The 25569-nt window shown below is 52.6% G+C and overlaps 3 protein-coding genes across 12 annotated transcripts in view; 2 read left to right on the plus strand and 1 right to left on the minus strand.

Moving 5' to 3' along the window:
* Window positions 1-108: 108 nt before the first annotated feature.
* ZNF821 (zinc finger protein 821) lies at window positions 109-13446 on the plus strand. Of its 6 annotated transcripts, XM_055726561.1 has the most exons (9): window positions 110-300; window positions 497-703; window positions 2374-2465; window positions 9093-9203; window positions 9299-9424; window positions 9939-10081; window positions 10637-10741; window positions 11642-11808; window positions 12533-13446. In XM_055726561.1, exons 5-9 carry the CDS (start codon window positions 9343-9345, stop codon window positions 13185-13187), a joined length of 1152 nt encoding a protein of 383 aa, XP_055582536.1. In that variant the 5' UTR covers window positions 110-300; window positions 497-703; window positions 2374-2465; window positions 9093-9203; window positions 9299-9342; the 3' UTR covers window positions 13188-13446. The 6 variants fall into 6 exon arrangements, with proteins under 6 accessions (XP_055582532.1, XP_055582536.1, XP_055582533.1 ...); XM_055726557.1 differs by having other exon boundaries at window positions 109-300; window positions 9093-9424; XM_055726558.1 differs by lacking the exon at window positions 9093-9203 and having other exon boundaries at window positions 111-300.
* Window positions 10749-23261, minus strand: ATXN1L (ataxin 1 like). Of its 5 annotated transcripts, none has more exons than XM_055726552.1 (3): window positions 23157-23261; window positions 21237-22834; window positions 10749-11501 (listed from the first exon to the last, which is right to left on the minus strand). In XM_055726552.1, the coding sequence occupies exons 2-3, from the start codon at window positions 22722-22724 to the stop codon at window positions 11376-11378; spliced, it is 1614 nt and encodes a 537-aa protein (XP_055582527.1). In that variant the 5' UTR covers window positions 22725-22834; window positions 23157-23261; the 3' UTR covers window positions 10749-11375. The 5 variants fall into 5 exon arrangements, with proteins under 5 accessions (XP_055582527.1, XP_055582526.1, XP_055582528.1 ...); XM_055726551.1 differs by lacking the exon at window positions 10749-11501 and adding an exon at window positions 13236-13412; XM_055726553.1 differs by lacking the exon at window positions 10749-11501 and adding an exon at window positions 16066-16830.
* Window positions 23262-24557: 1296 nt separating this feature from the next.
* AP1G1 (adaptor related protein complex 1 subunit gamma 1) overlaps window positions 24558-25569 on the plus strand; it is a 51734-nt gene continuing 50722 nt past the window's right edge. The window contains exon 1 of the mRNA XM_055726547.1: window positions 24558-24701. The gene's annotated coding sequence lies outside the window, so the exon portion shown is untranslated. The remainder of the gene's footprint in view (window positions 24702-25569) is intronic.

Below are 25569 nucleotides of genomic sequence, written 5' to 3' on the forward strand. Positions count from 1 at the left end.
TGTACAGTACCACCCCGATACGAGTCCGCTGAGGCCCGGCCCCGGCGTGGAGGTTCCGGTAGCGCGGCGTTCCGCCTGCGGTTCCCCCTCCTCCGTGCCGGGAGCCCCGCCTCTACAGCGGACGGGAGCCGGTCGGCTGAGGGCAGCGCGCAGGGTCGCGGGTGGAGGGGTCTCCGGCCCTCCGAGGGCCAGGCGGCGGTGGCAGCTCCGGGAGGGAGGTTCGGGCCGAGGCTGAGCCCGGTCCCGGGGCCTCAGTCCTGCCGCTGCTTTTCTCCGGGGAGGCGCGGCCCGGCCTCGAGGGTAAGCCGGGCCGGCGGGAAGCCCCGGCGCTGCCCGCAGACCCCGCAGAGGCGGCGGGCTCTGGGCCTGAGGGGAAGCAACCCAGAGGCTCCCACACCGCAGTGTGGGGCGGTTCAGTTCTAAATGGATGCAGGCGTTCATAACGCACGTGGTGGCTTTTAAATTAATAGTAAAATCGTGATTTTTGACCTTGCAGGGTGAGTGCGATTCTGGTGAGCTCAGGTAGCACCAGGGTAGCCGCTTCCCGGCCCCGGCGCGGGGCTCGACAGCCGCCAGCGGCGGGGCCCAGGACTCGGCGCCGCTCCCGCGCTGCCCGCCGGGGTGGGCGAGACCCGCGGCTGGCACGGATGACCTCCTGCGGGCGGCCGGGGGCTGCTGGCCAGGACGGATCCATGAAAACCAGGTGAGATGCTTCAGATCGTGCAAAAACTGGCACCTGGGGTCTGCGGGCGAGGTCTTTGGCAGCCAGCAGGGCACCGCCGCTGCCGTGCCGGGGCTTCCCGCGCCGTGCCGGGGGCTTCCCGGGGCCGTGCCCGCGCCCGTGCCCGCGCCGCGCGCTCTGGCGGCGCCGCCATCTTGCCCGTCTGTCTGTCCGGCGGCCCTTTGTCTGTCTGCGGCTCCGCGGCGCCTTTCAGCGGGACCGGGTAAGGCGCGCCAGGCCGCGGCCGGGACCGGATCCCGCCGTCCGCCTGAGGGGCGGCAGCGTCGGTGCCGCTGCCTGCGAGAGGCCGGGCCGGGCTGGCTGTCGGGCTGGATCCCTCGGTCGTCCGTCGGCACCCTCGGGGGTCCGCGCTGGCTTCTCCCACCCGGGCCTCTGCCGGTGGAGCGGGCTTCGTTTGGCTGTGTGTCCATCCGCGTGCGGGCTGGATTCCCTCAGCTGCCGCCTCGCGTGTGCTGGGACTGCCGGCTGGATCCCTCTGTCTGAGGAGGGGGACGGGATCCCGGGGTCTGTCGGTCGGTGGGAGGCTGTCAGGATCCCTGTGTGTGCCTCTCTGAGGAGGCTGACAGGATCCCTGTGTCCGTCTGTCAGTGGGAGGTTAATGGGATGCCTGTGCCTATCTGTCTGAGGTGGATGACAGGATCCCTGTGCCTGTCTGAGGTGGATTACGGGATCCCTGTGTCCGTCTGTTGGGGAGGCTGATGGGATCCCTGTGTCTGTCCTTCCAGGGGGAGATGGATTCAGCTCCTCCTTTGTCAGTCTGTCTGTCTGAGAGCACTGTTGGGATTGATTCCTTTCTCAGTCAGTCTGAGGGTGAGGAGTTGGTGTTTCCTCCCTTGTAAAGTTTGAGGAGGTTGGTGTGTCCCCACCTGCGAGGGACAAGGGCTGCGCACCCTGCCCCACATGCAGTGGGCTCGGTGGTCCCTCCCCATGTGAGGGCAGGCAGTCTGTCCCCACCTGCCTGTCCCTGTCCCTGCCTGCCTGGGGAGGTCCAGGCAGCAGGGAGGGTGCAGCAGCACAGCTGTTTCCCTCTGCCTGTGCCTGCCTGTGAGGCGGGTGAGGTCAGTCTCTTTGAGAGGCACCTCTCTGGGCCAAGACCTGTCCCTGGGCTGACCACACTGTCCTGTCAGCTGCCGCCACCATGTCTGGATCTGTGGGCATCAGGCAGCTGGTTCCCTTATCTGCCTGAGCTGGGCGGTCCGGTGCCCGACACCAGCCTTCTGGGCGTGGTAGGGCCTTCTGTCCCCTCAGTCTCTCTGGGTGAGGGGCAGAGGTGGGGCAGGGTCTGCAGGTTTGGTTAGGCTCTTGCCCTCTTGGCCATAGGAACAGACAGGAGGGGGAATGGCGTTTGGACTGAGACTGCACACACTCTTGAAGTGGGGCACTCAGCTTTTTGTATGCTGGGGACAGGATTGCTTACAATTTTGCTTGAGAACTGGGTGGGACTGCCTTCACACGGTGGTTTGTGAAACGCTTGTGGATTATGTTGGATGCTGACACTGAATATGGCTGTGGTGATGAAGAATGAGCCCTGTGGGCAGATGGGTGGGGAACGACCCTGAGACAGCCAGCTGCATTTGGCTGGAGGCTCACAAGGTTCCAGTAGTGTGTGTGACAGGCTCTTCTCTTCTCAGGTGAGCCCTCTGCTGAGGGAACGAACACTCTGTGCTTCCAGGTCAGGGAAACATGTCCCGTCGGAAACAGACCACTCCTAACAAAGTTCACTGTGAGTATTATGTTACATAGCAACATGGGATCCTTGCCTTAGCTGGAATGTTGTGGAGTGAAATGGGGAGGGGGGGAATGGTGGAAAGGTACAGTTTGTGGGGGAATGGTGGTTACTCACATTTTGTCTTAGGGATTGTAAGAAGAGAAACTGAGCTCTGTGCGTCAGGGGAGCTGGCTGTGTCCTGGCATGGCAGGACAGGGATAGGCTTGAACAAACAACTGATGCTGTAAAGGTAGGTGTGTATGTGCAGGGCCTGCAGCTGTGCTTTGCATTCACAGTGTCACAAGTGCAAGTTAGTATACTAAGAAATGTGACATCAGGGCTCTGGCCCATCTTGGGTAGCAAAGGAAGTTCTAGGCAAGTTCAAGGGCATGGCTGAAACCCAGGAAGTCCTGGGTTCTGATCTTTTCCCTACCACAGACTCAGCTGACTGGCCTTGGACATGTTACTGAAGCTCACTGTATCTCAGTTTCCTACCAGATAGTGAAAGATAAAGCCATTTGCTCTTTTCTTGCAGGGAATGGGCAGCACCTAAGTAATTTACTGGACAGATAAATGCTATCTGTCAGATCATTTTTGAGCTGAGCTGATAGGACAGATCTCTGTTTCTCCAGCATTGTCAAGACCCTGGTGTCTGTTTGAGAGTGAAGGGGTTAAGATGCTGTACATCAGTGCTTCAGGCAGGCTACAGCAGGATGTTAGTGGAACTGGGAGACACAGATGGTTGTTTGGCTGCAAAGGGGAAACTGCACATACATGGCTTTTGACTGATCACAGCAGAGGGAAGCTGGGGGGACTGAAGCTCTGTGCCCTTGTTCGTACTCAGCTTTGTGGCTGGAGACATTTCGGCTGGAATGAGGAAAAATTGCTGCCTCTGTAGGCATGTGAAAGCAAGGCTGATGAGAGGGCTGTGGGTATTGCTAAGCTGCAGTAGCCGTCAGGAGTATGGGACAGAGAGCTGAATGCTGCAGCTCTAACACTGCTTTGCTTTGCTGATGCTGCTGGCTTGCACGTCTGTGTATTTCTTTCTCTGTGCATTTCTTTCTCTGTGCTGCCTTTTTGCATGGGTACAGCAACAGGAGTCTATGCATGCTGTTCTCTGTACTAGGGGAAAATACAATGTGATATAGCCTAACACTTTGCACACTCGGTGAGTGTATTGGGGAGAATTACCTCTGTCTGGGACTTGAAAGCCCCATTGGCTGCTAGAGCTAGGCATGGGAGAGCTGACAGAGCTTTCTGTGGTGGCCAGCCTTCAAGAGTCTTGAGGTGTGGCTTCTGGCATCTGCACTGACTTGTGCTCTCCCATTCCTGCTTCTGGGTGCTGTGTTCAGCAGTGGGCAGAGCATAGCTTTGATTTGCTTGATGGTACAGTAATGACTTTGGAACTGTCTTCCTTAGAGAAATTTGACAGGTCCTGTGTTTTGTGCTATGATGCCAGTAACACAGCTATGTCCACACACTTTTGCTTTTGAGAGTGCCCAGATGTTGGGGCTGCTGTTTAGATCAGACATACAGAGTCACAGTCTCTCATGTATGGAAACCAAGGGGTGCAACACCTCTAATGGTGCAGGTAGACTTTCCATGGTGTTTAGGTAGGCTGCTTTCTTACCCCACTGTGTAAAGGTTATATTCTTCAGAAACTTATACTATTATATACGTATTATGGAGTTCAGTTGTGCGGTGTTTTCACAGTGAACGCTGGGTTTTTTATCTACAATACAAGTGATTGTATCTCTAGTTTTGGTCTCAGGGGAAGCTATCTGACAAACATGCTACCAGTGGGCATGATGTTGAGGTTATGGCATCTGGTGTGCCACAGAGAGGAATTCTGGGACCTGTTCAACATGAGCCATCAGGAGCAGCAAGTAGGACCACAAGAAAATAAAGGGACCAAAAGATACAAGAAACATGTCAATGATGATGTCTCCAACTTGGGATGGAAGATCTTGTCTTATGATGAACACCACCAAATCGTTGGGACTTCTTTGTCTACCTAGCCTGCTGTGTATCTGGAGGGCCCAGAAATGCCATGCAGTGCACTGACGAGGATAATCGGAGAGAGCATCAGCTCCAAGAACTGGGTGAGCCAGCAGAATGAGGAGTCAGGCTGAGACATAGCAGACACGTTACTGAGACTTCTTCACAGGGACTGAAGTGGTTGGGAGGAAAGGAATAAAAGGGACAGCAGGTATGCAGCTTTTTATGCAGTTATCTGCAGCTGGGGTCTGATTTGGCAGGCTATGGGGCTGGGAAAGTGCTTTTTGGATTTGCATAAATACCACTGTGAATATCTAACTGGACAGATTTGTGGGAGGACAGTGCCTACTTCTTCCTTGCATGGCCACTCCATGTTATCTTCTTTCTTGGATTCACTAGGGTGGGCAACAGCTGCAGATCTCCTCTTCCTGGCTTGCTCGGTGCCACCTCTTTCCAGGGATACTTTCCAGGCTTGGCATGGCCCTCATTTAACCTTGCTTTCACAACATGGTTTGCTGCCCTCACTTAGCATAGAATCACTTTGTTTGGCATGCAGAGCAACCAGCTGGGAAGTTGTGTGGTTATAAGTCAAAACAGTTCTAAATAGAAGTTGATGTGTAAGGAAATGCAAAATAATACAGAAACAGTGATGAAAATCACTATTATCACAAAAGTCCCATTGTGCATGATGGCCAGTCCTTCTGCGGTTTTAATTGTAGTCATTTCCCCTTTGGCAGGCCTTCAGCACATAAATGGCTCTTAATTTAATTTTGTTTTGCCACATGGTACATGAAGAATACACCTGATAAAGTGGTAACAAATAAAACTGTCGTAATGGAATGCACCTATTGCATTGCCCATTCCACACTGAATTGAAAAATACAATGCAGTTACGTTGTTCCTGTGGAGATACCTTAACTGGTTCAATTTGGTCTGTATTTTCTCCCAGAGTCTAAAGTATAAAAGTATCAAATCTCTGTAAGCAATTCATCTGATCTTGCATTCAAGCCCATCCGTTGCTGCACTCCATCAGTTATAGGCTACTCACTGTTCTTGTGCTTGCCAAAAATTTGCTGCAGGTGTTAGTGTGTACTTTTATTTTCTGTCACTGCTGTCCCATGAGCTGGCTTTCTTTCTATTGCTTGTACCCTTTGCAAGTGATGCTTATTTTAAAACTCTTGAGAACAGCTTTTCTTAGTCAAATTAATTCCCACTTCCTGGATCTGTTTATCATGGTCCAAATATCCCATTAATCCTCTGTTTCCTTCCCTCTCCCTTTGACACACACACATTCTCTGCTCTTCAGTGTTCCTTGAATTCTGCTGTCTATAATATTCCCAGTTTGAAGAGAAAGCATCTCACAAGAAATAGCACCCAGCATTCAAAACCGAGCAGAAATGTTACTTGCATCAAAATCCTTGGTTCTTAAAGGGCTCTGTGGGCTGCCATTGTTAACTCTTTCAATTGTGTTGTTTTTCATTTCAGTAACCACTACAGCAGTGTGGACAACCCAGAATAGCGATGGGGCAGGTGGACTAGATCCACAGTGGTGGAAAGACTTGCAAATTTCAGGTCCAGGAAAGGAACACAGAGAAGACCTACATGAACAGGGACTTTAAATTTGATGTACAAGGAGGGAATACAGTGGCTCATCTCTGAGAGACCTTTCTGTTTAGGAAGGAAGACAGGGGAACAATGCAGTTTCTTTTGATTTGTGGATTTTGGGGTGGGGGTTGTTTGTTTGTGTGTTTATTTTCCAGAACACCTGAGAGTTATCCTGCATTCATACAGTTCAAGAAGGGAAGGGCTCAGGAAAAAAAGTCATTGCTGGCTACCAATTTGATATACCGCCAGATCCTAGCAGTCATAACTGCCCTTCTTGCACAGTGCCACAGGGCTGCCCCCTTCCTCCACAGCTGCTCATCTGGCATCCCACTCATTTACAAGATTATGGAGAGAACTGGAATGCAAAGCAGAGGCATTTGTATGATCTTTCACTGTCCTACGTCTCTAGCTGTTTGTAAAACAAATACAGTGACTTGTTTTGGTGTTGTGGTCAGCCTGCAGCCCTTTTTTGTATTTAATAAAGAAACTTCTGGAGAAGAGTCTGTGAATTCACTATTGAGCATAACATCCTTTACTGATGGCAGTGATCTTAAAGCTGTTGCCTGTCTTACTCCCTTTCCAAATGAATGGAAGTGTATTCAAAGCGGGGTGGAGGTGGGGGTGTAAGTGCCTGTATGTGAGCATGTATGTGCAGAAACAATAAAAGTATAACCCTGTACCTGTCAAACATTGAAGCCCTAAGCTTCATCAAAGTAGGACTTAGTCCATCAGTAGATGAACAGGACAATCTCCCCTAAGTTCTTTTGGAGACAGCGTTAGTTTAATATGTAAGAAGTTTTGTATAAGCTAAAGATAACATTTTTAAAAGTTTGCCTTTCCCAGTGCCATGATGCATTTTTAGATGCAGGCTAGTGGAGAATGCACAAGATGTCATCGGCTAACAGCACTGGTTTGGTTAACAGTTTGCATTTTTGACTGTAAGCTGATAGTTCTCTGCACTGCACTGAATCAGTGCTAACTGGGTTCTGGGTGTGTTGTACAGAAAGGCCACTGGCAGACACAATCACTGTCTTAGTTGTGATTGATGCTAGTGTTACTGATAGGAGGAGTTCCCTCCTCGGTCACCTTATATAAAGATCACAGCTTTTACAATTCTGCAGACTGCACGGTCGGTTTATCTGAGCAGGAACCCACCTGCCATTAGACTCCAGGCTGCTGCTCAGTGGAAACAAACCATCTGGAAGGGGAAAGGGGGAAGCAAACAAACACGTAACTGCTTCCACTAGCAGTTGCAGTGGTGTTTGGGAATCCCGTTTGGTAACTGCCACAGGTAGTATGTCTCCCACCATAGTTTTACATCTGTCTTGTGTTCTGCAGGATTCCTCATTTCACTATACTTTGTCTTGCAATGCTTCTTTGGTCTCTGGGCGTTTATCCTGGTGGTCTCTGGATATCTGCTTCTTGGAGCAGCACTGTCATTCTGCAGTGTCTGTTAGTACAGTCTGTATCTCAGTCCCATCAAAGTGAGGTGGTGGTCCAGACATAAGAGCTGCACTCCAGGTCACGAAAACCATTCAGTGCTGGAATAGCTTCTCATGAGGGTACCTGTGTCACAGCAATCACAATGGTACCTGCCGCTTTCAGTGACGAGTAGACTTAGGGTGCTCCTCAGCACCTCTCTTCAGCCTGCATGGATTGTGTTCTCAAGTCTTCTCTACAGAAACCTTTCTTACATTTCTGAAACAGAATAATAAATGCCTTCAAATGCTTTTGGAAACCTCCATGGGGATGTTGGGAACTAGAACTCTTCTCCCACAGTCTCTGTAAAACTTCTGAAGGTCTTTGAAATCTGTAAATTACTGCTTTTTAAAGCACTGCTGGAAATTGCAAGGTAAGCACCAGAAAGGCAGCGAGTATGAATATAGGGCAAAGCTGGCTGAAACAGTTTAGCACATGGGAACGTACCTGTCCTTTTAATAGGACTGGTGCTCTTTCAGTGAGTCGAGAATTCAATTCCCTGATTATACTGATGCCAGTTGTGGCCCTATACTAAAAGGTACAATTCTCTCCTGAAAATACGTTTTGACTTTTGTTTTATGTGAAAAATGCACTGTGTTTTCTTTAGCATTTCTGCATTTATGCTTTGAGTGGTTCTTGAGAACTTAAAAATTAGTTGATAAAATTTAACCCAAAAGCTAACCCACTGGGAACTTTTGACACCTTGTGTCCCAGGCAGTCCCAGCTCATCTACTGAGAGGTAAATCACAGCTACACCTGGAACAAGGCCATTCACTTGATTTAATGTGAAAATTAATGGTTACCTTTTATCGTTATTCTTTGGAACCAAAAGTTCTCCTTAGCTGGGACTGCTGTAAGAAGTTTTCTCTCTGAGAAGAACAAATAATTGCCTCCTTTCAATGTGTTTGACACCTGTTGAGATACTAGTGATCAGTGTCTTTCAACAAAACAGACTGTAAGCTATCCTCAACAAGCATGTCAGCTTTCTGGGTTCATTCCCTTAGTTTTCTTGTTTTGAGCATATGAATTGTCACTGAGATTTATTTTAGCCAGAGTCATTCCTGGGCAAGGGGAGGTAATGAAGCAAGTTATCCATCGTGTAAGGAGGAGTACACCAGCTCTGAGCACAAGCACCTTCTTGGAGGGCAGCTTGTCCTCAGCCCTCCTGGAAGAGAAGGTGGTGACCGAGGATATCAAGGACAACCCCTGGTTTAGGGTCACTGGAGAGCAGATGAGGTGCCAGGCACTCAAGGAGATACTATTTTTGTGTAAGTTGCCTTTTATAGCAAGCAATGGGGCTTAACAATTTAGAAGAGCCGTATAGCACTATGCCTGATCTGGGATACTGTCATAATCCCCGAGTGGCTTCCTCCCCTGCCTAGAGCTGTGCTATAGCTCTGCTGGCAGATGGCTTGGTAGCAGAGAAAGCCACCTGTCTACATATGGCAGATATATGGGATCTCACAGGGGGTTTTTTTGCGGCTGGAGTGGCATATAAAGAGTATGCCCAGAGCAGCCTGATGCTGGACATTTCCACTAGCAAGACTGTTCTACACACAGGGTCCGGACTCGCATCAGCAGGTACAAGAGGCTGGTGTTGCAGAGTAGGCAAGCAGAGAGGTTACTTAAATGCTTTCTGAGAGGTGACTTCAGAGGTTCTGCACAGCGCAGGTGAGCAGCCCCACGCCTGTTGTGTTCTTGGCAAGCCTTAGTGGTGAAAGCAATGGAACAGCACCAGTCTGACTCTTTGTCCTTGTGGCTGCTAGGGGAACAAGTCTTTGCAGGGCTGGAGGAGCAAGCCCGCCAAGCCATGATGAAAAACAACTTTCCTGGAGCTCTTGGGGACCAAAGGCCAGCCATTCATCCACTGCAAGACCCCGACTCCAGCAGCAGTGAGTTCCACCCCTTCCAATAATGGCAAGGTAGTAAACTGGGGAGACCCTGCCAAGGGGTGAGGCTAGGTGCTGCACAGCTTGTGGGGGTCCTCTGAGGACCATCTTTCCCTCTTCCTCATCTGGGTTAGCCCTTGGTTTCTGGGCAGGACTTTATCAGCAAACAGCAAGAGCAGGGCTGCTCCCTAGGGGAAAGCAATGCCAGAGCCAAGGACCCCAACACAAACTGGGCAACGACCTCACCACTGGGATACAGTTCCAGTTACCAGAGCAAGGTGGTAACAGTAGCAGGTCCAGCTGACAGTCCAGGGCCTGTCAAGGAAGGCAGGGCCACAGGCCAGGCCCAGGGACTCCACAGAGCACTGCAGGCCCTGAAGTGCCCCAGCCTGAGTTTAAATGGAGCCCTGGTTGGAGGGGGTGGGTAGAGGCCCTAGGTCAGGCTGGTCAGGACAGTTGAGGCCTATGAGTACCCTCAGCGTCCCGACACTTGGAATAACTGTTCTGCATGTTCCAGGTGGCAGTGATGATGAGGAAACCACCCAGGATGAAGTTTCTTCCCATACATCTGAGGAGGATGGCTCAATGGTGAAAGTGAAGAAAGAATTAGAAAATGCAGAACAACCTGTGGCTGGAACCCCACTGATGAGAGAAAATGAGGCAAGTGTGTACTGGCTCTGCACTCACCTTAGCCTCCCAGGGAGGGAGAAGGGCACTGTCTAAATGCCTCCTCTCCCCAGCATGGTTTCTTGTCATCTTTTCCCTCCTGCCTCCTCCAAACAACATCTCCTGGAACGAGGAAAGGGTATGAAGAGCTCTTGGGCTGCCAGGAACTGGAAATAGCAGGCACAAACTGCCATTTTCCTGGCTGGCTGAGATGGTTGTGTGGAGCGTGCCCCCTGTGCCTTTGGCTGACTTCCTCTTCCCTTCTGCTGCAGAGCAGCCCTGCCTACCAGAGCCACTCTGCCGGTGGGAGCCTGGGTGTGAATGGAGGCCACGAGGCCTCCCAGAGACAGCACAAGTTTTGCTCAGAGGCTACAGAAAGGAAGTTTTAGACTGCAGGAGCACAAACCAGCCCTAGTGGGACTGGGCACGCAGCACTTGATCTGGTTAAGACCTGCCTTCGGTGTTGACTAGATATTAGGGGTGTGGTATGCCTGTGTGTGTGTGTGAGATCTGTGCACCTTACATCAAAGTGGTTTTTCCTCTCTGTAGGTGCCGGAGAGTTTGAATGCTGACCCTATGGTGGGACTGTCACAGTGCCCCCTCTGCCAGATGGAGTGTGGAAGCAGAGAGCAGCTTATTGCTCATGTATACCAGGTAGGGGATGGTTCCAACTGTGGGATATCTCTGGCCTTAAGCCCCAAATCCAGAAACAGCCCAAAGCACAGTATGGCTTTGTTCTGGTCTTTGCAGTCACTGAACTGAGCTTCGAGCTAGGATGTGATTGAAGTTTACAGCAGTAAACTGCGCCTAGAGGGTGTTCTGGGGAAACAACAAGGCACCAGTCTGCAGATCTGGAAGACACAACTCTGTCCCAAGGTAGTCTCTGCAAGTAGTTGCAGGCTAAGACTAGGCAGTTCCTTCAGATTAAATAGGGAAGCAATTTTTGCATCATTCAGTGAGATGAGAAACCTTCCTCCTAATCACCCAGTTCTTTATTTTGTAGCTGTATTACAGTTCCTACCTATGAAAACAGCTGTTGTTCCTCTGAAATGATTCCAGTATTGCAGGAAATCTGTGCTGGAATCTCACAGGTTTTGTTGTCGGTACTTTCTTCACAGCACATCAAATTCTATAAAAGAAGGAATGAAGCAGAACTGAACTGGCCACTTACCTGCACCAGCTGACTGTCTCCATCTAAGCACTTCCTCACCAGCATCCTTCCTGCTGTTAGTCCAGTCGTGCTTTGTTGAGCAACAGCAGCTCCTCAGATCATTTCTGAAAACAAGGGTCAGGTCCTACGATCCAAGTGTTTTGGCCTTATTTGTTTCTCTTGCACTGGAGTGGAGCTGTAGAAAGGTTTCCTCCTTGCTGTTTGACTTGTGACACCCCAAATGTCTTGAGCTTGGTCTAGGAGCTGACAGACAGAGGTTTAGTGGCAAGGTGTTCCCATTCCAAGAGGCTGAACTGAGTAATTTACATTATCTGATGAGCCTGCCTCGGACTGGGTAGGGAGCTGGGCAATTTGTAACTAACAACTTGGTGGTTGTTTTGCAGCACACTGCAGCTGTGGTGAGTGCCAAGAGCTACATGTGTCCTGTATGCGGCAGAGCCCTCAGCTCACCGGGATCCCTTGGGCGACATCTCCTGATCCACTCAGAGGACCAGCTGTCAAACTGTGCAGTGTGTGGAGCACGCTTCACCAGCCACGCCACATTCAACAGGTCAGGGTCAGCCTGGCTGGTGAGTGGGCTAGGGTACCCACATTAAAGATTAGGCGGGTTGCCTTGAATGACACAGAAGTCGTGGCTCTGGACCCACTGAGGCCTGTAGGAGAGCTGTGAACACCCCCAGTGAGTGAGATTCCCTCAATCCCCTCCTGCCTGCAGCTCTGCATCACCTGCCAAGACCTCCACGGGCTGTGCTGCTAAAAGGGTGTTCCTTAGTTCTGTGAAGAACTAGAGCTGTGCAGGAAGCACTGGGGTCTCCAGTCATTGGAGGACAATCAACTGTTTCCCTTGCCCAGCAAACCATCAGAGTAGGTCTGTACTGCCCAGATGGGTTCGTCATTTCCAGAGTGGGACTACAGGCAGAAACCAAAATGTTCCTTGTTTGTGTCCTGCCTGGTGAAGGATTATCTACTGACCAGTGGAACAGGGCTGAAGGGAGAAATCCAGATATGATGGGGAGGAGCAACTTGCTGGCTGATTGCTGCTCTTGTGCTCTTCCAACCCAGACACTGCTCTGGGCTAACCTGCTTCCTACCCCTGCATATGATGTTGCTTCATTTTAGATATTCAGACATGTCTGTGGGCAAGAATGGTTTAGCAGAGGCCTCTGTTATGGGCTGTAGTAGAGGCACTGTTCACTGCAGCCCCCTGGGCAGTCTGAGATGGGGCTCATCCATCAGCACCAAGTCTCTGACTTTCTGCTCTTTCTGCTTTCCAGCGAGAAGCTGCCAGAGGTGCTCAGTGCAGATCGCCTGCCAGCACCACAGAGCGAGGGCCCCTCCAGTGTTGAGGGGAAAGACATTGCCTTTCACACCCCTGTGTATCCTGCAGGCATCCTCCTAGTGTGCAATAACTGTGCTGCTTATCGTAAGCTGCTGGAGGCACAGACACCTGGCATGCGAAAGTGGGCACTTCGTCGGCAGAACGAGCCCTTGGAAGTGCGGCTGCAGCGCCTGGAGCGGGAGCGTACGGCCAAGAAGAGCCGGCGGGACAATGAGACACCTGAAGAGCGGGAAGTGAGGCGTATGCGGGATCGAGAAGCTAAGCGCCTGCAGCGCATGCAAGAGACAGATGAGCAAAGGGCACGGCGGCTGCAGAGAGACCGGGAAGCCATGCGACTGAAACGTGCAAATGAGACCCCAGAGAAACGACAGGCCCGGCTCATCCGGGAGCGTGAGGCCAAGAGGCTCAAGCGGCGCCTGGAGAAAATGGACATGATGCTCCGGGCACAGTTTGGCCAGGACCCCTCTGCCATGGCTGCTTTGGCAGCTGAAATGAACTTTTTCCAGCTGCCAGTGAGCAATGTGGAGCTGGAGAGCCAGCTGCTGGGCAAAATGACCTTTGAGGAGCAGAGCAACAGTGCACTGCATTAAGCTACAGCCAAGGACTGTGCCACTTCTGCTGCACCTGCCACAGGTGCACTAGCAGCCTTCAACATTCAGGAGGCTGCTGTGGGTCCCTGGCTGACTCTCCCTGACAGATGGTTCTGGATTTCTCCTGGAAATAGGAGAATAATGGAGCTGAGAGATGTCTGCCAAAGTAGCTCTGGTGGGAGCAGATTCTGAGGATACAGACTGCTCTGGGGGCCAAGTCACAGCCTGTGAACAGAGAGAAAATAAATTAATGCTCACATTTGTTTAGTCCCCTTCTTTACCTGTTGTGCTTTGCCCTGTTCTTGGACCCTTTCCCCATAGATGGGTTTGGGCTGCTGCAGTTCTGCCACAGGTGAAAGCCTACTTCACTAAAAAGGGATTTTGTTTACTGCAGCATGAATTATGAAGCTGAGGACTTTGATAGCCCACAGCTCCTCCAGGAGTAAATCCCTTGCAGTTTGTGCCCAGAAAAAAGAAGCAAAGGAGGATGTTGTCTCCCTGGAAATGGCTATGCACACCCTTTCTCTTAACGGTATCATTATGTGCTTATTTGCAGTAGCATCCATGGAAAAACTAAGAGGAAACTGAGTTCCTGTTCTAAGATACCCCACATAAACACTAACAGAAAGGCTGACTGAGGTAAGCAAACAGCAAACAAGTTTGCTGGTTTACTCACAAGTTAATTTTCACTTAAACAGCATTTCAGGTTTGCAAGTGAAAGAGCTCATTGAATGGTAAACAGTAAGGGTAGGTCAGTTCTCCAGTGCTGTATGGATTTGCTTTTCCCTTCATTCAGCACTGGTGAGTGCTGCATCCAGTTCGGGGCTCCACAGTGCAAGAGAGGCACCGACATACTGGAGAGCATCTAGTAAAGGGCCACTACAATAGGGAAGGAATTGGAGCATCTCTCCTACACAGAACGGCTGAGAGAACTAGGACTGTTCAGCCTGGATAAGAGAAGGCTTGAGGGAGGAATCTTGTCAATGTTTATAAATACCTGAGGGGACAGCGTAAAGAAGACAGAGCCAGGCTGTTTTCAGTGGTGCCTAGCGACAAGACTAGAGACAATGGGCACAAACTGAAACATGGAGGGTTCTCCCTGAACAACAGGAAACACTTTTTCACTATGTGGGTGGCAGAGCACTGGAGAGGTTACACAGAGAGGTTGTGGAGTCTCACACCTTGGAGGTATTTAAAAGACACAGTCCTTGGCTGCTGGCTGTAGATGGCCCACAGGGCGGGCGGGCGTTGGACCAGATGACCCCCAGAGGTCCCTTCCCACCTCAGCCATTCTGCAACGTCATAGTAAGCTGAGCTGATTCAACCACTTCCATACAGCCAAATGCAAGGCTGCTCATCTAGGCCCATGGATTGCACTCCAGTTACTTATTCTCATAGTAAATTCCTCTGTGACTAACAGTGACTTTCAGTGGTCACTGCAGGTAACACTGTGGGGCGAGGGGAGGACCATTCGTACACAGAACCACACAGGTAGAAAAGAAAGTTGCTTTTGCTTCCATACTGCAGCAGCAAAATCAGCGAGAGGAATGTGGAAAAGAGGTGAGCTGGGGAGGAGCCACGGAAAGCTACAATAACTGCGTCTGGAAAAACCTGTCAGGCAGTAGGGAATTTAAGCCTTCTTTAGTTTATTCAAGAGGTAGCCAAGGCAAAATGTAATCATAGTCTGTACCTGTATGAAAAGGTCCCCACTGCTATTATAAATCATTATGAAACTATACACTATGGAAATCAAATGTAGACGCATTTAAACATTAGCACAGAAGGACTCAGGGGGAGGCAAAGGGGTGGTATACTCTCCATTATTCTGTTTCTTCAAGAATTAGCATCAAAAAAATGCATGTGGTAGCTTTATGGTTTCCAAACGCCAGCCCACCAAACACTGGTGTGACACACATCTATGTTTTGTGGCCTTAAGACCCCCACTGCTTCCAGAGCATTTCCAGTTAAGGTCTGCAGTACAGTTACATGGTGGTCTAAATACACGGGGAGCTACTACCTTCTCTCTGATGGCTGTTTCTCTGCATTAAGTCAGAAGAGGTGACCACAAGACCCCTGCTTGAGATCAGAAGAGTAATGTTAAAACAAGAAGCAAAACCTTTTGGCCAGACTACATAGAAACCTGATTTTTCGCTCTTTTTTCAGTTTGAAACACTTTTAAGTCCCTTAAAACCCTAGTTAATGCTTACAATAATTGCCTTCAAAGTGCATAATGTTGGTTGGTTGTTTTTTTCTGAAAACAAACCAACCTTACAGACAGCCTTGTGGACACTTGCTACAAAAAGTATTTAATCTTTTCAATGGTACATTCTTCCACATGGCACTGTAACATCTTGCTTCCTCACCTTACAGAGGCTGCTTTAACATCTGATTCATCACATAGAACTTATATCCAGGAGTCATCCTGGCCTCTCTCACTGTGGGAAAAGGCACCAGATCTGGAAAGGATCTATTCAGTTCTGTGTTGCCATGCTTATATCCTCCTTTGCTCTCTGAACTGACCTCTCTATTCTTGTCTCTGTCCATTTTCATACTCAAACCAGCATAGAGTCTGCATCCTGCAGCATTTGCTATTACTCTGCCTTGGGTGTTTTGCTTGGCCAACAGAGATGTAGCTTCACTCTGCCATCGGCAGCCGAATTTTCCCTGCAGTGTCACTGGTACTTGACCGTTATTCCAAGGGGTTCAGGAAACATCACATAACAGCAAAAGCACTTCAACACAGAATTATGGCTTATAATCCATCTGTCAGACAGCCTTTACCTTGCCCTTGCCACAAGTCTCCAGATCACTCTGTGCAAGAGCAGAGAAGCCACATCCTAATTATCAATTATGATACAGATGAGCAAAAAGTCTCAAACACCAAAGGAAAAGCTATTGGTTTATATATAGATATATATATATAGATATAGATATATACTGTGTTTACAGAGTCAACAAGTTAAATGCAATATTCATAAGAGCATTAACAATAAAAATACAATCTGTGTGTAGCCAAGTACAGACTTAAAATGGTAAAACAGGAAAAAGGATCTCACCAAAAGTACAAATATACAGTACAAATTGATTTATTTAAAACAGTTACAAAAAAAGCACAACAAAATAGAGATTATCCTTAGAATTATTAATGCTTTGTTAAAGATCAGGTAGGAGGAAAGGGGCAGGAACAAGGTCGGAGGGGAGCACCTGACTAGTTCTAAGGCTTTAGATACAATGCGGTTGGTTACATGTTAATACAGCCATTACATAACTGGGATTATAGTTGAGGGATCAGCACTTATCTACAAAGACCTCCTTGCCTCAGGGCAGCCCAGCCAGTTCCCCCAGTGTGACATGTCTGTTTCTCTGCTTTGCATGGGCAGACCCTCCCCTGGCGCTAAGGTGCCATGAAAGCGGAAAACAACTAGAATGTGCATGGGTGCGTTTGCAGGGTGGGGTGGCAGCAGCCTAGAAGGACCTTAGGGGCAAGTCCTGTCCTCCATGGACAGATGTGAAGACCGTGGAAGGGCCTTGACCATCAGCATTTTAAGCCATACGTAGAACACACCCTGGGCCAAACTCTGTACAGAATGTGCATTCGTAGCCATCTTAGCAGCTTCTGCAAAGTTTCAGGCCCTAGGACAGCCTGAAAGACAAAGAGCAGTTGTGAGTGATGCTAGGGAAAGGCACATGTACGGCTGTGGGCAGGAACTAGCATTTGGGCTACTCAAGCTGCTGTAGTTTTCTGAGTAACAAGGATTGTTAGTTCTCTACGGGGGAAAGTGACTTCAAGTGTGGGGTGGGGACAGGGGATGGGGGTGGGACACTTAATGAGAAAAGTGCATTATACTTGCGCACCTGCTGGAAAGGGGAGGCAGAGGGGCCTCTGCAGCTTTCCTTCTTTCCAGACAGAGCTTCCTCTGCATAGTCTGGTAGTGATGAGCGCTCATCGCTTGGACCAAGTCTCACGTTCCTGGAGCAAGTGTACGCATAGCCTAGAAACAAGCCAGGCCTCTGCTGGGCAGCTGACTTTAGGAATGTTTCATGAGATAGGACAGATGGCTACAGACACCCATTATTGCATCCTACAGACGCTTGCCACAGAGTGTGAGCTGGATAAAACCAAGGCCAGGAGGCCTCCTCCTCCAGGTTGGACAGACCACAGCTCTCCTCCCCTTCACAGCAGCAGCAGGAAAACAGTATATTTCTCTGATAAGCCTGTCACATCTCTGCCAGGAGAAAAGCCCAGATAACCATCTCATTCCACAATGTCTTCCTGGCTTTATCTCCTCCTTTCCCAGTAAACCTAAGAAAGAAAAGCTTCCTCCGTGGGCTCGTTCATAGCCTTTCTGCCTACAGCAGAGCCTGTCTCAAACACTCCCTATCTCAGGAGAGCCTCAATGCTCAACACAGCAACCAACACAGGGTGCAGAGCAACACAGCCCAACCCAGGAAGGACAGATTCCAGTGACGATGAGTACTGCCAAGCTGGGCTAGAGGGCTGCCAGTGCTGCCCCCCCCCCCCCCCCCCCCCCCGCCTCTGGGGCAAGCGCCCAGATGCCAGAATTCTTCGTATCAATGCCCCACCACAAGGTGTGCCCCAAACCATTGCTTCCATGGAAGAGCTGGCAGCTGAAACATGCACAACAGTGGGACTGACACAGAGTCTGGATAGAAGCACCAAGGTCAAATTCACCCTGGCATGTTCCACAGAGCTCAGGAGCGCACTCAAGAGATGCGCAGTGAGCCAAAGTCCAGGCCAGCGGCTGGGTAAACACCAGGGTGAGCACCTTCACAGCCCTTCAGCTGCTTACAGTACAAAGCTATTTTAGCCACATGGCATCTTGCCTCATACATCAGTGTCTTTCCTTTCAGAGCACTGTTCAGTGCAACTGAGATCTAGTAGTAGTTACAGTAACACACATGAGATAAGGCAGGCTCTCCAAACCCTCTCTCCAAAAGACAAGAGACTTCAGTGTTCAAAGATGCATGTGAGGGGCTCTGCGCCCTTCAGCTGCTCAGACACTCCCTCTGTGTGCAACCAGCCCTTCTACATTCACACACCGTATGTAGGCAAGATCCCTTTCTTAGCTGCCTGCCACAGCTCTGAATTCCTCTGCATGCACCATGCAAAGAACAGGCAAGAGAACCTGGGCTCCTCTGCCTTCTGCCTTTGGCCACAGACACCCTGGATATCCTGAGCATGAAGTACTAACTGACACTAATCGAGGTCTTTGCGTAGGAGAATCCAATGAGTAGCAACTGTGAAACACACAAGGTGATGAGGCACCTGGGCCCAGACAGTACATTTTCCTGACAAACAGTGCCATGAAAATAGCATCTGTTCCCACAGCTGTTGCATGCAAGGAGGCAGAATCTTCACATGACAGCATCACTGTGACTTCATACATTTCAAATGCAGCTGATGAGACTGGAAACAGTGTCATCTGGGGGAAGCTACATGTGATATAGGCAGCATCCTTGTTCTGGAGAAACCCCCGTGAGGCACAAACACTGAAGGCATGAGTAGCGCATGTCTCCCTAAGGCCTGAAAAGAAACTGTCCTGGTGCAGGCATTTCAAAGGCAACAAAAAAGGCTAGCAATGTGCTAGGGAAACAGGACTGACAACCCAGATGGAAGGGACATTCTGGAGACTCTCTAACTTGCCTCATAGCCAGCGGAGCACTGCTCCATCACACAGCCAACAGAAGCCTGCCAATTGCAGGTCACGTTCCTGGAGAGCGTGCAGAACAGCCCTGAGACACCACTGCTGCAAACTGACCGAAGGACAGCTATGCTGAGGAGAGGTGCTGACACACAAGCCATTCGGGGAAGGAAAAGCAGTGCCCTAGCCATCAGGCATGCCTGACAGAGAACTTCAGGAAGATGAGCAAAGGGAGACAGAAAATGGTATGCTGAACATCAGGAGCAGCATCAGGACTCTAGTAGGGACCTGCACACTGGAAAGAGACCCTCTTAAAAGCCTGGTCCTAACACAGAGATGGGCACCTTAATACAAGAAATACTTAATCCAAGAAGTCAAGTCAGTGAAGACTCTTATTGTCAACATAATAGTGACTATTCTTTATTCTAGCTAAGCAGTTAGAGCTGGTGTCATAACACACCGTCAGAGAGGGCAAATTAGTCTAACTACTAGAGCCTTCACTTGAATGGAGTGTTATTACCATAATGAGGTATTAATATACAGTTGTATTAAATCTCACCATGAAAAAGACTACTCTTGATTTTACCGTGCTGTTCTACAGAGGAACTCTGAAGTAAAGCATCAGAAAAACTATCACAAAACCACCCCAAAATGCCCTGTGATGCCATGATAATTTTAGAGTCCCTACATTAATCATAGAACTGTACTTAGCAGAAACATTGTACCTTGCCTGCACATGCACAAACACTTGTCTCTTGTCTAGAGCTTATTCAGGAAACTGCCTGCAGGGAAGAATTAGCCATCTGGAAAGTTTTCTTCTTATTTAGTTACAAAATATAGTCTCGGTCATCTCACAGTCATCCATCCTTCCTTAGAGAATGCTGAATATATTTTACTCCGGCTTTAAAAAAAACCAAAACAACCAAAGCCTGAAAACCAACCAAAAAACCCCAACCCCATTCATCCATAGGCTAAGCCTCTGCAAAAGCTCTAAGCCCAAGAGATGCTTTTTAAAAAATCATTATTAACATGGGAAGAAAGATTCAATTTGGTGGCAAATAATTAAATGTATTTTACTGATGTCTCCCGTCCCAACTTGTGTCCCATCCCAAGTGCTTGAGTTCCCTGTTCACCTACACCCAAACCCATCCTTTTGGTCCTTCCTCTTGAATTTCTGTGATTCATTCAAATCTTTACATTCTATGCAAGAAGAAAGAGCAGTTGGATTCAGTGGAAGAGACATTAAACAGAACCACCAGAGAAGCATCTCCATCCCACCCTCAAGAGCTCCCTTGGTGAACGGTCCTTTTAAAGTGCATGTGTGAAGAAAAGGGATACTGAGAGTAGAGCCCCCTAAACTCCAGTGGGGACCCATCTCTCCCCATCATGAGAAAGGAGGAATAAAATCTTCAGCAATTTTATCTGCTACTTTAAGCCATGTCTGCCCTCCTCATCTCCCAACCCATCTTGAATGCTTAGACCCTGCCCTGCAGGGAATCAAGTTATTCAGGGAGGTGTGAGAAAGCCCTACCCTCCAATCTCTGGAATGCTCCCATCGCAAGCTCATGAGCACATCCCTGTTCTCTACCCCAGCTAGCCTGTTGCTGCTCCCTGAGGCACTGGAGCCCTCTTGATTCCCCAAGCGGAACTTGTCAGCCACTGAACTGGAATAAACCCAGTCCTGCAGGGCAGAAAGCAGCCTTGCTGGTGAACCTGTCACAAAGTCTGTGCAATTTCTCCACCTGATGGTGAGGCTCACCTACAGGGGATGCCCTAGCTCACAGCCTCAAAGGGATCACTTCCCTGCATTTGAACGCCCTTCAATAGACAGCTTGACCTCCTGGGGAATGAAAGAGGGACGGAGCAGAGAGGGCCGAGGCTCCTCTGCCTGCATGCTGTATCTTTGGAAGCCTGGGGCTGTCCAGCTGTGCTGACTGCCAGTCTCAGGCTGAGAGGATTCTACAGGAGAGCTCTGGGCTGCACTGTCCCTATCTGTGTGGCTCTTCCTTTCAGCAGCTCTGTCAGACGGTTCTCTTGACCCCTGAGCTGTTCTTTCAGATCTCTCCCTAGTAGATAGCAACTGATCTGTGAGAGGGTAGTTAGCCTGAGAAGCGGAGCTGCCGTTCATGCTCTGTAAACTGATTGATATACAGACATCACCCACTTGCAGCCTGTGACAGGGCAAAGCAAAGAGCTGACCAGTCCGGCCTGGGCTACAGGAGGACCAGCCCTGGCCATACACAAAGAAGGGATGCTCTGGGGGCACATCAATGCTCACTTTACTTTGTTGCTCCCCGACCACAAAATGCAGTGTGACAAGCCCGGGCCACTGGCTTTCCTGAATATCCACCACGGTGCTGGAGTCAATCTTCAGGCCCCCGCTCACCTCTGCACTGCGAACAAAGTCTTGAGTCTGCAGGTCCTCCACCCGCTTCAGCTCTCCTGTAGCCAGCTGGATGATGGCTCCTTTCATGAAGTGAGAGGGCAAGTGTGAGGAGCTGGGTGGTTGCAGCTGGACCAGGTCCTTTTCAAGTGCGCTTCCTCCAGCCTGTGTGTCCGGGCTCCGCCTCACCAGGGTTTCTGAAGTGGAAGACCTGGTGGGCTCGGATCCAGCGGGAACCAGGACTGGCTTGCCGTTGGCTATCACCATTCCTTTGGTTAATTGTCTTTGTCTAACCGGCTCTTCAGGGGACATTACATACGGACTCCTGGACTGGCTTTTCTCAGCAGCCGCCCTTTCCACTGGGTTCCTCAGCACGTCCTTTGACTCCCCCTGCTGATCAGGGATATTATGGCAAAGGTTTAAGGGGCTCGGGTCATCTTTCCTCTGGGCTGCCAGAATATGATAATCCTGAGATGCCAACACCCCCACCACCCTCTGAACCTCCAGATCGGTGTCTGGGGTGCTTCTGTGAGCTGGCACAGAGACCTCTGTTCCCAACGTCTGGTAACCTGAAAGGAACTGTCCATCGACCACACATCCCGCTACAGCCCCTGGCAGACAGTCTTCAGCTTTACTGCTGGCAGAGTCCACAGCCTCACTGGTCCTCCTCACCACACTATGCTCCAGATGTCTCTGTCCACCATTGGCAGCAGCTACCTCTGAACTCGGCTGACTGTCTTGCTGAAGAGACTCTGGGCTTCCGCCCGCTGTAGGTGTCTCATATGCAGAATACCCTGGTGGGAAGCGGGACATCTGATAATAAACAGGAATTCTACCTGGTGCAATATCTAATGGCTGGGTCCCAGCATGGTGCTGCATCTGGCCAGAAGGAGAGATTGCAGAAGCAGATTTGTTGAAGGTGTGGGTAGGAGAGGTAGTCTGGGGGGAAGGAGCGGCTTCTTCCGTGAAGAGAGAGGCATATGGCACAAAGTGGGGGACATGGGAGGCGGTGATGTTGGTGGAAGGAGACAGGAGAGGACTAGGCAGGAAGCCAGGAGGGACAGCATAGGGCACTGTGTAATGCGAGCCAATGAACTGTAGGGACGCTGGAGGGATCTGTGCGTAGTGGATGGGGGGGTAGGGCACCCCTGGGTGCTGGATTATTGGTGAAGTCATATTGAAGGTGGGAGGCAGAGGGCTCACGTTCACCACGGAGTGCAGACCCGTTGGTGAAAAGGTGGCGGGTGGCACTGCCACTTTGTAGAGCATCCCATACTGGTCCACCGTCAGCCCTGCCACTGCTTCCGTGGCCTCGCCAGGGCCATAGTGCAGAGCTGCAGGGCCTGGCCCCGCTGCCCGGGTCCAGTCGGGGCCCTCGCCCGAGGCCTGGGCAAGCCCTGCACGTCCTGTCTCGGTGCCGGTGCTGGCGGTAGGAAGTTCGCGCTTCTTTGGCGGGAGGCACTCCTGGCTCCGCTCGTGGCCTGCTCTCATGGTGCCCCGTGGTGTCCCGGCAGCCCCGGCCGCGACGCTCGTTCATGGGGGCACCCGCAGGGGCTGCCACACGCCGGCTCCCGGATCCCCGCTCCCGGCCACCGCCTCACCTGCGCCAGGAACAGAGGGAGTCGTCAGTCCCGGCCCCGCCACCGAGCCGCCAAGGGCCCCGGCGGCGGGGGGAGCCACCAGGCCGCAGGGACGGGGGCGGCCCCGGGCCCCGGCCGCGAGAACAAGCGAGCCGACGAACCCTGGCCCTACCCGGGGCCGCGGCACCGGCTCCGGGGACGACGAGAGCCCGAGCCCGGTCGCCGGCACCGGCCCCACCCCCGGCCACGGCCGCGCCCCACCCCGCCGAATCCGAGGCGCCGCAGTCGCGTCGCGACCCGCCACGGCGGGCCCGCCCGGTGCCCACCACAGCCCGCAGCTCACCCGCCATCGCCCGGCTCCTCCTCCGCGACCCCCATCGGCCCCGGCGCCGCCCGCGGCCACCTCCGGCCCGACCCCTCCCCGCGGCGCACGCCGATGACGCACTGCTCCGCGCGCCGGAAGCGCCTCGCCCGGCGGCAGGGGGCGTGGCGGCGGCGCACCCGCAGCTGACGTCACCGGCCGTCCGCAGTGCCGGTCGCCCTGGCAACCTGCCGCGCCCCGCGGCGCCGCCCCCGGGGCCCAGGCTAGCCCCTGGGCGGTGATACCGGCCGGCACTGCTCTTCGGCGGGGAGGGCGTGCTGCTGGGCCGGCCGGAGGGGCGGGGCGCCGCCGGGGGCGCAGGCTTCCACCGAGACCTCGGCCCGGGCGGGCGGATCGGCTGCGGGGGAGCGAGCTCCTGCGGGGAAAGGCCGTGCCCAGTCCCCAGCCGCAAAGGCCGAGCCGTCCCGGGGCGCCTGCCGCGCCCGGCGCCTCAGACCGGGCAGCCGGCCCGGTTCTCACTGCGGGGGGCCGGTGGTGGAGGAGCTCCTGCCCCACCGCCCTCTGCGCAGCCCTTCCACCTTCTGCCTAAACGTACCCCTCGCCCTGCCTCGCACCCGGCGCCCTTGCTTGTCTTGGTGCCGCCAGCAAGCTCCTACGAGTGCGCGGCTTCTCGTTGTTCATCGGTTTGTGATGTGATAGAAGATCCTGGCAAGCACGAGAAGTTGCCCGGAGCGGGGCCTCGCCAGTTCCCGTTCCCCATCACACGTCAAAGTCTCTCCCACCCCGAACTCCGGGACTCGGGCTCGAGCGGCTGCGCCCCTTACGTCCGAGCACCGCCCGCCCCGCGTGACCCCTCACACGGGTCTGGGGTCTCCCCCCCGCCGCTGGCAAACAAGCCCGGGCCGCTCCTCTGGTGCCGCTGCCAGCACACGGCCATGTCCGCCGCAGGGCTGGTCTCAGAACAACGTCCTCGCACATCTATAGATCAGACACTGCTTCGTGCCTGCTGCCGCCTCCGAGGCGTGGAGCCGAGCCTCTGATGTCAGGGAAGCGTGACGCTGTCCCCGGTGTCACTAGCGGACGCTTAAGGAGCGCAGGGGGGCTGACAGCAGCCTCCCCACGGGAAACGCCGCGGGCCTCCACCCGGCAGATGGGCCCCGGAACGCTAGTTGCGGGCGACGCGACCCGGCCGGCCTCGCCGCGGGACAGCGCGCGTCGTGACACCGCCCCCGCGTGACGTCATCACTGACTGCCACGGTAGTGACGGTCGGCTTCTCGCAAGGCCGACCTCGCGGATGCTTCCGCCATGAAAAATAGTGCGAGCTGTCTTTTCCGCCTCGCCGCCGCCGATGTCGCACCGTTCCCCCGCTGCCCCTTCTGAGGCTGACGCTCCGCTCTGCGCCCCCCCCTCCGCCTCCCCGCGGCTGGTAGTGAACGGCAGGCCTAGAGGAGAGCGCCAGCGTGCGGATCCCTCCGCCTGCGGTATCGGTGCTGCGGCCGCGCAGTCGCCATTTTGAATGCCTGGCTCCTGCCGCTGCTGCTTCCTCTGCTCCAGGGACCGGCCCGGTGAGTGCGTCTGTGGCGCCCTCCGCCCCCGTCTGCCCCCGCGCCGGTGTTCGCCGCTCGCCTGCTCCCCTCACCGCGCCGCTGGCCGGGCTGGACGTGCGCTGCCGCGGCCCGTGAGTTCCCGGCCGCCCGGGGCCCCCGCATGCCCGTGCTGGCGCTCCTGCCCGCCATCGAGCCCCGCGGCCGGGCCGCCACAGCGCCAGGGGCACTAGTGCCGGCGGCAGCCGCCCGGTGTCCACCCGCGGCCCAGCCACCGCGGCCCGTGCCCCCCGCCTCCGCCGGGCCTGGCTCAGACTCTGCTCTGCGCTCTCGGGCCGGCTCCCGTCTCCAGCGGCGCAGCGGAGCGCCCCGGAGGGGCTCCGGCTTCTACCCGCTGGGCAGGAGCTGCTGGCAGGGCCCCGCCGCCACCGGGCCCCGGGTGGTGCCGCCTCCCGGCGGGAGAGCGTGGGCCTGCGGGAGTTCTGGCAGCGTGGAGCAGAGGGACCTGGGCCGTGCCGGAGGTCCTCGGCGCCTTGGGAGCCCAGCCCTCCGTGCTCTCTCCCTGCTTGCGCCGCGCAGCTGCTCCGGGCCTTGGCTGGCATCTCTCGTACTTGCCGCGTTTGCGTGTTGTTCCGCCGTTCCACGGCTTTCGGTGGAAGCGCAAACTGATCTCTGGGCAAAGGCATTTGCAGGGTTTGTGTTAGCCGTAGACGCTGTGAGAATCGGTCTGTGAGGACAGTTTCAAGTCCCTTCTTCGGGATTGGTCGAGTTCTCTTTTTTTTTTTTTTTTTTTCCTTCTCACAAGCTATAAGACAAATCATAAGTTTTTTTTATAGTAAGCATTGTTTGTAAAGTTGGAAGCTGGAACAGTTGTGTGGTTTACTACATT

Source organism: Falco cherrug, chromosome 14 (genome assembly GCF_023634085.1).
Source record: "Falco cherrug isolate bFalChe1 chromosome 14, bFalChe1.pri, whole genome shotgun sequence".
Classification (NCBI taxonomy): Eukaryota; Metazoa; Chordata; class Aves; order Falconiformes; family Falconidae; genus Falco; species Falco cherrug.

Bases quoted from the DNA above. Each gene is read 5' to 3' on its own strand.
- ZNF821 (XM_055726557.1), top strand. From the start codon at position 9,256: ATGGAACAGCACCAGTCTGACTCTTTGTCCTTGTGGCTGCTAGGGGAA. The intron at 10,742-11,641 runs GTAGGGGATGGT...GTTGTTTTGCAG, and splicing joins TTATTGCTCATGTATACCAG to CACACTGCAGCTGTGGTGAG. The intron at 11,809-12,532 runs GTCAGGGTCAGC...TCTGCTTTCCAG, and splicing joins AGCCACGCCACATTCAACAG to CGAGAAGCTGCCAGAGGTGC.
- ATXN1L (XM_055726549.1), bottom strand. From the start codon at position 22,724: ATGAGAGCAGGCCACGAGCGGAGCCAGGAGTGCCTCCCGCCAAAGAAG.